Genomic DNA, 13,615 nt, shown 5'->3' with positions numbered 1-13,615 from the left:
GTCAAGTCAAAACACCCTTACAATAGCTTATAGAAATGCAGTTTATTCAAACTGTGTTAAGTATGCCCTCATTTTCACTTGGGTTGTAGAAATAGCTTAATTAAGTTGTTTACTATACTCACTTGGGTTGGTAGTGGCGTTGGCTTGATACCTTGGAACGTGCTACTCTCAAGGTTCTAGATTTCTCTGACTTTAAATGGGAGACGGCGGTATTGGAACCTAGGATTAGTCGGTCATTCGATCGGATACTGAGTTTTCAGAAGAAAAAAAAAAGATTGTTTACTAAAACTATTGATTAAACTTTTGCGCGCAAGAACACAATATATAAAGACATAGCAAGTCACATAAATTAATTTACCCCAGATAAAATTTGGCTACTAATTGCCTAAAATGAAAATTGTTTGGCACCATATCTTACAAGGCAATTGTGCTCATTAAATTAGGCTTATATATAAGCACTTATTGAAAATATTCCTAGAGAAATCTACTAGGAATATATTCAGACAAACGGAGAGGAAAGCGATAAAATTCATCATTTCTAACATCTCCCTTCCTTTTCTGGAAAGGAACCCACCATGGAAGTCCTCTGTCCACAGCTGTTTGTTTGGCTTCAAGTGTGTTGTCAAGAACTGTCCCAACTATTATTGCCACAGTTGGTGGAGATGAGAATATGGTGTTCAATATGTCATTAAACTGTTGCCACACAAAACAAGACAAGGTACACAAATCAGATATATGAAATCAACCAAAACGGTATTTTAGTAACATTCATACATAAAATAGACACGATAAATACACCGGCTACTTTTCTTAATATATATGAAAATGACAAAAGGGACTTGTAAAAAGGGACTGAGGTAGTATAAGAATAAAATCGTTTAATGTTCTAAAGACTTAATAAGTGACTTACCCATCCACCATTGGTTCTAACTGGACCATGACCATCAGGTGCAGTGTTCATGACAAAATATTGTGGAATTGAGATCCCGAGAAACAAGGTTAAGCCGAAAACATAGATATTCCTTATGGAATTGTTATTTGCAAACTGTATAAATGAGATCCCAGTAGCAGCTGCAGGAGATAGAGAGATAATTGTATAAGGTATGCATCTACATGTCAAAATTATAATAATTTAATGTGCATGTAATGGTGGCAACACCTACCGACAATGCCGAATAAAACACAGTATATAGCAGCGAATATTGGGAGAGGAATTGATGCGAAAAAGGCTCCAAATTTACCTGAAATAGACATGGAAAAATCATTAATTACATAAGTAACATTTAAGTGCAATGGAACTCTCCAAACAAGAATTGAAGTGTAATATATTGTACCAAAAATAGAGCATAAAATCATGAAACCACATGACATTTGCACCACTCTTCTGCTCCCTATGTGTGTGAGACCGAGTAGACCGACATTTTCACTACAATTATCAAACAGATTAGTGAGATTATCACGTATATAGAATTCTTAACAAATAATCAATGGATCCATGTCTATAATCAATAGAGAAATGCTAGCAACACTCTCTTTTGAACACTCTCTGTAGCACTCGCTCTTTTATTGGATGAAATTAATGTGGGACCTACACTTTGGAAATGGAACCCACATAAAGTGGTGGGTCATACATTGATTTCACCCAATAAAAGAGTGAGTGCTAGAGAGAGTGCTCAAAAGAGAGTGTTGCTAGCATTCCTCATAATCAATATTTAACCAAATAAAACCCAGGTTGTGCATGGAAATAGCAGTGGAGTATGGCACAAAAAATGTGAATTTGCCAATGGTATAACTAGACACTAGGTACGCTTAAATTTTATTCCTTCCACCTATAACCCTTTCCATGTTCACTCCTACTCAGAACACTAAACATAAACAAAACAAAAGTAGTTAAAATATTGCTTTCTTACACAGATGCTGTAGTACCAACAATAGAGCCACAAATGCCTTCAATCAGCATGCTAATGCCCTATATCACAAAAGTTACAAGGACATCAAGATTTTGTAATGTAAGAGAATAATTAAGTTAATTCTTCAAATGGCGAGATGATTAAACTTCACCTGAAGCCCGATGCTTCGGCTGAGCACATGTGCCGGAGGGGGTGTTGCACCAGAAAGCCTGGCTGCGGCGAAGAAAGTACCGGTTGACTGCATTCAAAATTTCATTAAAAAATGATCCAGATTAATTAGATCATCAGTTTGATAACAACGGATCAACAATAATGGTAGTATAGGCTTAAAGCAATTAAGATCATTTTCCAGAGAATGAAGCTGTAAAATTGAGAATGAACGTATAAACTATGTAGCACTTCAGATCAAAGGTGTGTCTTGTGTCCAACATGTCTTAGTGTCCGACACCGACACATGTAGCTACATTAAATTACTTTAATTCTTATATTATAAGTTTCTACATGTCATATCTGGTGTATGTGTCAGCGCTTCATAGCATATAAATTATAAGAACAATCCGTAGAATTAAAAATACTAAGAATAAGGAATAGTTGCTAAACCTCGAAAGAAGTGACAAGTGCTGCTCCCATCATCCCAAAGACATGACTAGCTTTGAATATGGGGGTACCCCACTGAAATGGGTATGGAACATAAATCCTGGAATAAAAACATAATTGTTATCATAAAATTTCAGAAAGAGAATTTGAACTTGGAACAGTTAAATTGAGGTCCTGTTTGGAAAAAAAGTTTAATTAAAAGTGCTTATGTATAAGCTATTTTTAGGAGATAACATAAAAACAAATTGTTTTCATATAAGCTTTAAACTATTTTCATAAGCTATCCTAGAGAGCTTATGGAAATACGCTGAAAACAACTTATGGACATGAGGTAAACTGTTTTCCTGAGCTCTCTCAAACAGCCACACAAGTGCTTATGTCAGTAGTTAAGCTGACATAAGTCAATCCAAATAGACCCTAAATATACTACTTTTGCTACATACCATGGTGCACGGGTCAGAAGGTACGAACGATCTGTGCGACAACTTATTTGAGTCTTTTCTTTGGAAGTATTGTATGCACCAGCAACGGTAAGGATAGCGGCGAAAGCCCAAATAACGGCAATGCAGATAAGTAAAGCAAACCTCTCAAGTATATGATGAGCCTTAGCATGAAGGTGCTTCAAATACTGCAGGACCGGAAATGTAAAAGGTTGTTGTTAGTATAAGAGAATAAAACTCATAAGTGAATGTTTCGGATTAGAAATAAAACCTGTTGTGTTACAATCAGCAGAAGGAGCATAGGTAGTCCGATCTGCACACAATCTGCAAGCTGCATGGAAGAACATAACTGAGTTTATGAACTTTCCATTTCAAACTTTTATTATAGTAGGTAATTTATTCGTGGATGTGACGTCGCACAAATACTTACCATTGGAAAGCCCCTCGCGAACAGACCGAGTCCAACCACACATACCACAGGTACAATGACAATGGGACTAAACAACCTGGTAAAGAAAGAGAAAAAAAGATTAACCAAAAGATGATAAAGAGAGAAAAAAAATTAACCAAAAGATATTAACTAATAAACATAATAATTAACTAATAGTGAAATAAAACTAACATTGAAGATTGACATGAACTTACTTTGTTAAATTTCCCCATGTCCTACTATATCCAAGGAAGATATTGACAAAAGAAGAAACAATGAGAGATCCTTGAATTGTTCTAATTGTGTAGCGAAACCTCTACAAGTGCAAGTGTCATAATCGATTAGCGATTTGAATCACCAATTTTATGTTGGACAAAGCAATTCAGTTAACAAACAACCAAACAAGCATAAACCACACGTAGCAATTCAGTTGACAAAGAAATAAATACATCAAAAATTGAAATTTTTAGAATTTGGGTTGGGGCTAAAACCACCTCTACAAACATATAAACTTATGTTCGGACCTTATTTCATATAATGAGAGACTCTTAACCGAAATCACAATATGTTTTCATTTTGAAATAAACAAACCTGATTCTCAGATGCGAAAGTTTGGTCATTGTAATCATTTATGATCGACATCACCGGTAGATAGAAAGCAAGTGATCCACCCATAATCACCGGAAGCCTTGAACCAAACCAAGTCTGAAGCAATGTGTTGATACCAGACATAAACAACAATGTCTGGATCACACAAGCCTTATCGTGCTACAAAACAATAACAACAACAAAATCAGGACGTTGAGCGTTCGATCCCTACCATTACCAAAAACTAGCAATACTAACATTTGCCGTTACAAAAAACAACAATTACAGATTCATCACACAAATACATAACAAGTACCAATCTTTTTCATCAAGTGATCTCAGTTTATACTTACATGACTCCCACCCATTTGAGGTACAAGGTTGCTTGCAATCAGAACAGTTGTTCCAAGCATCACAATGTAGTGCTGAAAAGCCAAAAGCAATGCTTCAGCTGCAAAATGAAAAATAAAAAATTGTTGTAAACAAAAGATGAATTTTTTAACTTCAAACCCAAAAAAATAAAAATAAAAAAAAATATCAAAACTTGTTTCACTTCACTTTTACATACTGAATCTAACAAAAGATTCATACAAATGACAAAAACAAAATCCAAAGCAACTTTTTTTAAAAAAAAAAAACAGAATCAAACTAGAATAAAGTTAACAAAAAGTAATAAATAATAATCAACAAATAAACTAAACTGAACTAAAAAAATAAAAATTACAACAACTCTTTGACATAAGATTCTCAACTACTTTTAACATCAAGCATAATTTTTTTTTACAAGTTAAGGCATAAAAAATGAAGAATCAAATCAAGTTGAAAGATTGAAAAAGATACTAACGCCATGAAGGATTTGAATGGATGCAATAATGAAGCTGAAGAAGCTGTTCCGCTGGAGTCCAAGTGGGACCCCTTGAAAGTCCAAAATTCTGAGGTGGTGGTCCCGGTGGCGGTGCCTGAACTGACGGTGGTGCTTGGTGGTTATCTGTGTCATGGCCCATTTTTTTTTTTTTCTCACACAAACTTCAAACTTTTTTTCTGCAAAATCTCTTCAATGAAAAAAAAAAGTTTGGTTGAGCTTTATATCTTAATATATATGAATTAAAATTATTATTTATGAAGTTTAATTAAATGAAAGAAAGTCTTATTGTATGATTAAAATAAAGAAAAAGAAACGGTTATGGGAAAAAGAAAAGAGTTTGTGTTGTTTTCCAGAAAAAGTACTCATGAAAAAAAGGACCAGTTATTAAGGTTACTACGTTTTATGATTGTCGTATTGTGTAGTCAAAGTATTTTTCTTTTTTTATAATAATAATAATAAATTGATTTTCATTTATGAAATTAGAACTAACGTTAAATAGAACAGCATGGATGGATGGCCCTGAAGGCGTGGATCTGCACTGCAGTGAGTGAGTTTACAAACTTCGAGATACGTTACAAAATTTACTTACACAAGTACGCTTGCTTGCCAACTCACACTCTATAAATTAATAATGTCAGGACCAGAGAAATTTATTAATTTAGAGAGTTATTAATTTATCGATAAATTAATAATTATTAATTTAAAGAGTTTTTAAGTAATTATACTATACATACCAAACAAAAAGGCAAATTAGTCTATGCTTCTTAGAATTACGTTGCAGCGAACCTTGGGACTCAACGTAAATTAGTAACTAATGTGTTCATATGCATTGGAAATCAATAATGACTTTTGAAGTACAATAAATGTAAACAAGATGAACAAATGTGTTCAATGTATTCTTAATATATTTTTTTCAGTTTCTATGAATTATTAATTTATGATTTTCTTGGGACCGAAAATTATAAAGGGATCGCCCGAAAAATTATTATCTTATTATTTTATCGAGTTTTTCAATTTTTTACATTGGCCCAAGTCGGGACCGGACAAATTTATTATTTTAGAGAGTTTATTAATTTACCGAGTATTAAATTAAAGAGTTTCTACTGTACCAATTTTTTTTACATGAACACTTGTAATGATAAACATCATCTAAAAACTTAGATATAATGAAGATCTAGCTAAAATTTGAACCTCTAATAATCTCGATGTTGTTAGTTGAGTTAGGATTTACGGAAATTTGTTGTACTTTTTGTAAATAAGAAATCTTGTATTGAGAATAGTTAGATTTTTTAAAAATTGACTGCATCATTTCCAAGACATTATTATTATTATTATATGAATCATGTTGACTTGCGCTCTAGTAATAATTATGTCTTGAAAAAACAATATTTAACTTTTTAAGAAATTTTAACTTTTTAAGAAAGGGAAATGTTAATTTGTGCCCTCAAGGCATAAGTTAATGATTCAAATATAGAAAAAATTTATTGAAATGTGTGTATTACATTTAATATTTAAATTTTTAATCATTTAAATGCACAAAATTTTAGAGAAAGTTTCTTCTTTTAGGTTTCTTAACATGTGCCCTAAGGGCACAAGTTAACACTACTCTTTAAGAAATTAGAATACACAATTTCCAATATGAAATTTTTATCTTTGATATACTCCTTCCGTCTCATAATTATTGTCACTTTAGCATTTTTTTCTTTTTCTCAAAATAATACTCCCTCCGTCTCTAAATAATAGTCGTTTAAGGTTGATGCACGATTATTAAGGAAATGATTAATTGTGTTGATTTTGATGGTAAAATTAGTATCATTTACTAAAACACCATTATTAATTGTAGTTGGTAGAGTAGTTAAGTTGGATGAAGTTCAATAAATAAGAGTATTATAATGGAAAAAAATAATAAATGTTGCATTGTTATTCTAAAGTGACAATTATTTTGAGAAAAAAAAAATGGGTAAAGAGACAATTATTGTAAGACGGAGGGAGTAGCCACTTTACAATTTCAATGCAGCATTTATTATTTTTTTTTCCACTATTATACCCTACTCCCTCCGTTTTTTAATATAAACAAAATTTACATTTTAGGTTCATTCATTTAATGATGTATGTGGTTCATAATATGGACTACATACATCATTAAATGAATGAATCTAAAAAGTCAATTTTGCTTATATTTTGACACGGAGGGAGTATTTATTGAATTTCATCGAACTTAACTACTTCACTGACTACAATTAATAAGGGTGTTTCAGTAAATGCAACTAATTTTATCATTGAAATCAACACAATTAATCATTTTCTTAATAATCGTGCACAAACCTTAAACGACTATATTTGTGAGACAGATGGAGTATTAACTTAACAGTGTTTTACTAATAAATGCTCATGGAGTACTCTTTAAATATTTTAAATTAAGAAATTAATCTTTAAAAAGGTTAAATGCTTCAATTTTAAATATACTCCCTCTCTATCCGTATATATAAAGCTTCCATTGCCTTTTTCACATTTCTTAAGAAAAATTGTTAGTATAATTAATGTGTCTATTTTGTGTGTTAATATTACCAAATTGTCATTTGTTTATACCTCCTATACTTTTTATAAGAGACAAATGAGTCAACAAAAATTAATGTATTTGGTTTATATTATGAACCAAGTACATCAACTTTTGTTGACTCATTTGTCTCTTATAAAAAGGACCAAAGGGTACTCCCTCCGGTCACTTTTATAAGCAAAAAACAACTTTTTAGGTACATTGAATAACTAATGTATCTAACCACATTTATAAACTAGATACATTAGTTATTCAATGTACCTAAAAAGTTGTTTTTTGCTTATAAATGTGACCGGAGGGAGTATTAAATTTGACTTTTCATATTTCAAGATAAATTAGTAGTATTAATTAGAAGTATGTTTAGGAAAATAATATTAAATGCGTCTAGTAATTTGAAACAAAGTTTATATTTAGGGATAAAATTTTAGTCAAATGAACGCCTATCTGCAAGGACGGAGGGAGTAATAAATACACAAAGTGTTACACAGACACTCGTTAGCATTTCTCGTCTAACAAATATCCAAAGGGAATATGTTAGCGTTTATCTTATTATATACTCCCTTCGTTCCATAATGAGTGACACATTTATAAAATAATTGTCGTAAAATGAATGATCCATTTCACTTTTCAATGCAATATTAATAACATTTTCTAATTGTAGTCTCTAATTAATATTAACTATATAGCTTCCAATTCAATATCTTTCATTTTATATACGCCAATACTCAACAATGGTACTTGAAACCATTTTCTCTCTCTTTCCTTTATACAATTTTCTTAACGTGTGTTTAGTTGTAGGGTGGAGAAAATTGATTTTGATTTTGATAGAATTCATGTTTATAATTGATTTTGTTTAAAAGTGGCTCCGATTAAAAGTGATTTGTGTTTGGATACATTCATGAAAAATAGAATTAAACTATAAATTTGTGTGTGAAAATAAATTCTAAAATACAAATTTTAATTTCAAGTAGAATCAATTTTACTATATATAAATCAATATAATTTTACATCTCTATAATCAATTTTAATTCTTCTAAAAGTAAAATCAAAACATACACTTAACATGGGTAGTATAATTAAATGATTCACCTATGGTGTGAGACAGAGACTATGATTTCTTAACAAATATCTTGAAAGAGAAATTCTATTATAGTTAGTTGTTTATTTTTCTTGATATAGTTATTCAGTGTACTACTCTCTCTACTAAACTACTCAGTACTGTGGTCAGCATCCCAGTCCATATTTTCATGATGCCTTTTACTTAAAATGCCACAAGTAGTCAAACATAACGTCAATATAATGTACTATCAGAAATGCGTTAACTTTCTTTCACATGTACTGCATTTTTCATTTTCTATTGAAGGGATTCCACATGTAGTACATGTTTTTGACTATATCAAGTTGATTTTTTTCGTCAAACTGAAAAAAGAAAAATAAGTTGATTTTTTTTAACCAGTAGAGTTGATTTTATTTTATGACTATAAAATGATAGTTCATTCCAGTCAGACAATCATTTATATAATTACACTAATATAATGAAGGGAAATGTTAACGAGTGTCCCCGGAGCACTCTTTAAGAGCTTAGAATAGTAATTTTTTATGAAAATTTGTGTATTTAAATCATTGGAAATTGAACTGTTTGACTTTTTTAAAGAATAACTTCCTAATTTAGCATGCTTAAAGAATGTCTCGGGGGCACTCGTTAACAAGACCCTATAATGAAAAGTGCTAAGTGTGGAGTGTCTCATCGGGTTTAAATAATTTTTAATTATTTTGTAAATAAAATTTAAAAGAACTTCAAATAAATTAATTTAAAAATAAAAGAATATAAATATAATTGGGAAAATGCTAACAAGTGCCCTAAGGGCATTGTTTAAGCATCTAAAAGTGGCAATTTTTGCATTGGAAATTGTACGGTTATGACTTTTAAAAGTGTTTGACTTGTATTTTCAAGACATAGTTTCTTTTTTTGGGTTCCTTAAACAATGCCCTTAGGACACTTGTTAGCAAGACTCATATAATTGTTATTTTTGGCATGTAATTAAATCAAATTGAATAAGTTGGTGAGGGGAAATATAAATGTATTCATATAAAAATAACTATATAAATTAATTACATAAAAATAATCACATTAGATGATAACTATGAAACATGAATATGTCAACTATAAATTAGGGTTAAAGATGTTTTCGGTCTCTATAAATGTATCAATTTTTTATTTTAGTCCTTCTAAAAAATTTCTTTCACTTTTTGTCCATCAAAAACTTTCAATCACCATTTTTTTGTCTCTACTTTTAAGTCAACTCATCTGTAGCCTTCATATTTTTGAATTAAATTTTCAGAAATGTTTAGATTATTGTAGGAATTTATACCAAAAAAAAATATTTTTAAAAAAATATGAATTAAATATTTTTTTTTGAAAGGAAAGATGAATTAAATATGATTTTTATGTTTTTGGGCTTAAAAATTCATATTTAATTCATGTTTTCTTAAAAAAAAAAAATTGGGAGAGATTCTTTTAATATTATAAATTTTTCTGAAAATTTTTCATTTAAAAATATGAAGACTACAGATGAATTAACTTAAAAGTAGGGATGAAAAGTGATGGTCGAAATTTTTTGGAAGACTATACATGAATTAAATATTATAAAAATTCATACTACCTCCGTCCCTAATTATAAGACCCTTTTGAGAATTTTTTTTGTCCCTTTTTATAAGACCCATTTTCTATTTCCAACTACATTAATTATTTCTTTACATACATGCCCCTATTTATTATACATCTTTTTCTTCAATCAGCAATAAATAACATGTTGAAAACATAAACCAACTCTCTCTCTTAAAGGATAAAATTGTAAAAACAATAGTAATTACAAACATATTTAATACAAATATCCACTATCTTAATTCCCGTTATTTTTTCAAAAGGGTCCTATAATTAGAGACGGAGGTAGTATTTAATTCATGTTTTTGTTAAAAAAAATTCTAATTTTTTGGAGAAATTATTATAATATTCTAAACATTCTTGAAGAATATCATTCCAAAATATGAAGACAATACATGAGTTGACTTGAAAGTAGAGACCAAAAGTGGTGATGGTAAACTTTTGGAAAACTAAAAGTCAAAGAAAAATCTTAAAGGGACTAAAACGAAAAAGTTGCAATATTTATAAGGACTAAAAATATATTTAAGCCTTCTTTTTATAATAAACATAGGGAGTATTATCTTTTTTAGGGGAGAGGGGGTATTTTTGTGGAAAGCTATATTTTAATGACCTAAATAAGCCTGCAAAAAATAATGAAAAATTCAAACTCTATATCACTTTTTATGGACTTCACATTACACACCAAAGAAATCTAAAGTTAAACACATATCGTCGTAGCGGATTTACTGATGCAACCTAAGAAGCAATGGAATACCGAGTTGATTAATGCTTTCTTTGATATCACAATAGCATTCACAATACACCACTTCTAGCATTTTTTCTTTCTACATGACACACCCATATGGAGGTTTGAAAGAGATGGTAAATATTTGGTGCGGAGTGCGTACCGTGATATTATGCAGCCTAACCAAGATTAGCATCGAGCGGCTGGACATTGAAATATTATTAGGAATCTTAAGATGCCCCCAAAGGTCAAGAATTTTCTATGGACATCGTGTTGCAAGGTGTCTTCCCACGCGAATTCGCTTGTAGAGTAAGGGCATGCAATGTCTGGCTGACTGTGATGAACAAGATGAGGATTCTATGCATTTATTCTTTGCTTGTGCTAAAAGTGTTGTTCGTTGGCAGCATACTGGATTGTGGCAGTCTATCCTGACTAGTTTGGATAATTCCATCTTTACTTTGAATGTTTTTGCTGTTTTGCAACATCTTGATGGCCAAGAAAAACATGTTTTTGGGGTCACCTTATGGAACATTTGGAAAAATAGAAATAATAAGGTGTGGAATGATATTAGGAATCTGCAGAGACCACCTGTGAGTGTGCATGAATGTTGTTAACCAGTTAGATCATTGCATGAGTCATTCAAAATAACCGTGATGGTTCGATGCGACCAAGGACTATGGAACAATGGAGTAAACCAAGTGTTGGTTGATATAAATGAAACGTAGATGCCTTATTATCTCATGCTTTGAACAAAGTAGGTATATGTATATGTATCCGGGATGACGAAGGTCGCTTTGTGTTAACAAAAACATAAAATATGTCTCCTCTAGTTGTGGTTGATTTGGGGGAGGTGTTAAGATTATTGTCCGCCTTACATTGAGTTCATGATTTGCATATAGAAAATGTTGACTCTGAGGTGGATTTCAAGTTAGTCATGGATGGCGTGCATGCAAATTTTAATGGTGTCTCTAATTTTGATGCAGTTATTAATGATTGTAGACGTTTACTCGTTATACTACTGATTTAGCAACCTCTAATGTTAGGTTAATTCGAAGATAAACCATTGAAGTTGCTCATGGTTTTAGCTAGGGTGACTTCTTGTTATGCTAATCTTCACATATTTATCAAAATTCCATCATGCATTGATCCCTTTTTTTTTAGGAGATCATGTATTGAACCTATTATTATAAATGAAATGCACTAAGTTTCTTTGTAAAAAAATAAAATAAAATGAAAAAAATCTGAGGTAGAAAAACGAGTTTCATATATTTTATTGAAATATTTTAATTAAGATATGGCAAAGTTGAGATATTTTTTATGCACATAAAAATAGGGTTTTCTAGTAAGTGCCACTGAAACACTATTTAAGGATATCAAATTAAGAAAGTCAATACGACAATTTTAGTGTATTGAATACACAATGTTTTATAAAAACTTACTGGCTCCCGTTCTTATTATAAGAAACAAAACCAAAAAACATCAAAATCAATACAATTAATAAATGTAACTTTTTGAACTTTTTTTTACAAATTTACTCTCATAATAATTTGTTAAATATTAAATACATCCACTAATATTGAAAAGAGAACATTAAATGAGGGGTAGAAAAATCTTTTAAGAATAACCACACCTTAAAAGTTGTGACATTTTCTTATAGATATGACAAATTTTTTTTTTTTTGAAAATTTTCTTATATTAAGGACCGGAGGGATTACTATTTAAAGTCTTTAAAGAATGTCTCAGGACCCTCATTAGCATTTCCCATACAAATATAATTTTATTATTGCTAATCGTAGATCAAGAGATATAAACTCTATGTAAGAACTTGACTTAGTAAGGACATGGTTGAAATTACACATAAGAGTTTTAAAATGATAATCCTTTTTTTTACAAAGCACCATGTGTATGCATTTTTTTATGATAGACTAAGAGCATAATGTATAACTGATTACACTTAATCCCAACACAAGAGAAATATTAGTTACACATAATGGTAGTTGTTACAATATTGATTCTTCACTGGTTTTTGTCCATTTCTATTGTTGATGAAGTTATCTTCCTCTTCAGTCGGACAATAACTTGTTTGATAATTACCTACATAGAGGTCACACTGCAATATTTGTTTCATCTTCCTTTCTTGCATGCTCTTTATTTGTTAAGAATTTTTCTCAACCTATTTGGACAATTCTTCAACAGTTTTGGTGAGAAGTTTATTTTAGGCTAAAATGAATCTTAAGTATTCAACTCTAGCAATCCAACCTTTTTAGAAGTGCTCCCTCTATTATACTCAGTTGTGTGATCGTTCAGAGCCATGAATTCTATAATCTTACAATTTGTTTTTTCTTTTTTTGTGACAAATTGTAGTTGTTATATATGGTTAAACATTTCGTATACCGCTTAGATCAATCGTGACTTGGGATGCCCATCTTAATCTATATTTATTTTAATATGTGGGAAATGTTAAAGAGTAGAAAAAGTTTCGGTCATGAAGTATTTTAAATATGTTTTATGTTAAAGAGTAGAAAAAGTTTCGGTCATGAAGTATTTTAAATATGTTTTATTAGTATAAAAAAGAAAAACAAGCATCAATCAATTCGAGCATTATTTGATGTCTACGTCCACATTGTCTATCAAAGTGACACTTGAGCGTTTCTCATATCTTCTTTTATCACTGTATCATCCAAATTCCAAACAAGATATCAACCCCACAAAAAAGCTAATGAAATAAATAATGAAACAAGTTTATCCATAATGAAATGAGTACCTTGCACATAATCATCATGCATTAGCTAGGTGTCCACTCGAAAAGCCGAAATCCATCCAAATGATATAATTAATC

General features: G+C 30.7%; 1 protein-coding gene across 1 annotated transcript; it reads right to left on the bottom strand.

The window, feature by feature from the left end:
- Positions 1–323: 323 nt before the first annotated feature.
- On the bottom strand, positions 324–5,196 carry PDE135 (Xanthine/uracil permease family protein). The gene is made up of 14 exons (XM_085757121.1): positions 4,810–5,196; positions 4,319–4,416; positions 3,969–4,145; positions 3,593–3,693; positions 3,378–3,453; positions 3,219–3,278; positions 2,951–3,135; positions 2,511–2,607; positions 2,062–2,148; positions 1,911–1,969; positions 1,335–1,426; positions 1,164–1,241; positions 911–1,071; positions 324–693 (listed from the first exon to the last, which is right to left on the bottom strand). The coding sequence occupies exons 1-14, from the start codon at positions 4,967–4,969 to the stop codon at positions 475–477; spliced, it is 1,650 nt and encodes a 549-aa protein (XP_085613247.1). The 5' UTR covers positions 4,970–5,196; the 3' UTR covers positions 324–474.
- Between the last annotated feature and the right edge of the window lie 8,419 nt (positions 5,197–13,615).

The sequence above is a fragment of the Medicago sativa genome, chromosome 1, assembly GCF_051527215.1.
Source record: "Medicago sativa cultivar Bolivia chromosome 1, Bolivia_mono, whole genome shotgun sequence".
NCBI classification, from domain to species: Eukaryota; Viridiplantae; Streptophyta; class Magnoliopsida; order Fabales; family Fabaceae; genus Medicago; species Medicago sativa.
This window is presented reverse-complemented; position numbering and strand designations above follow the sequence as displayed.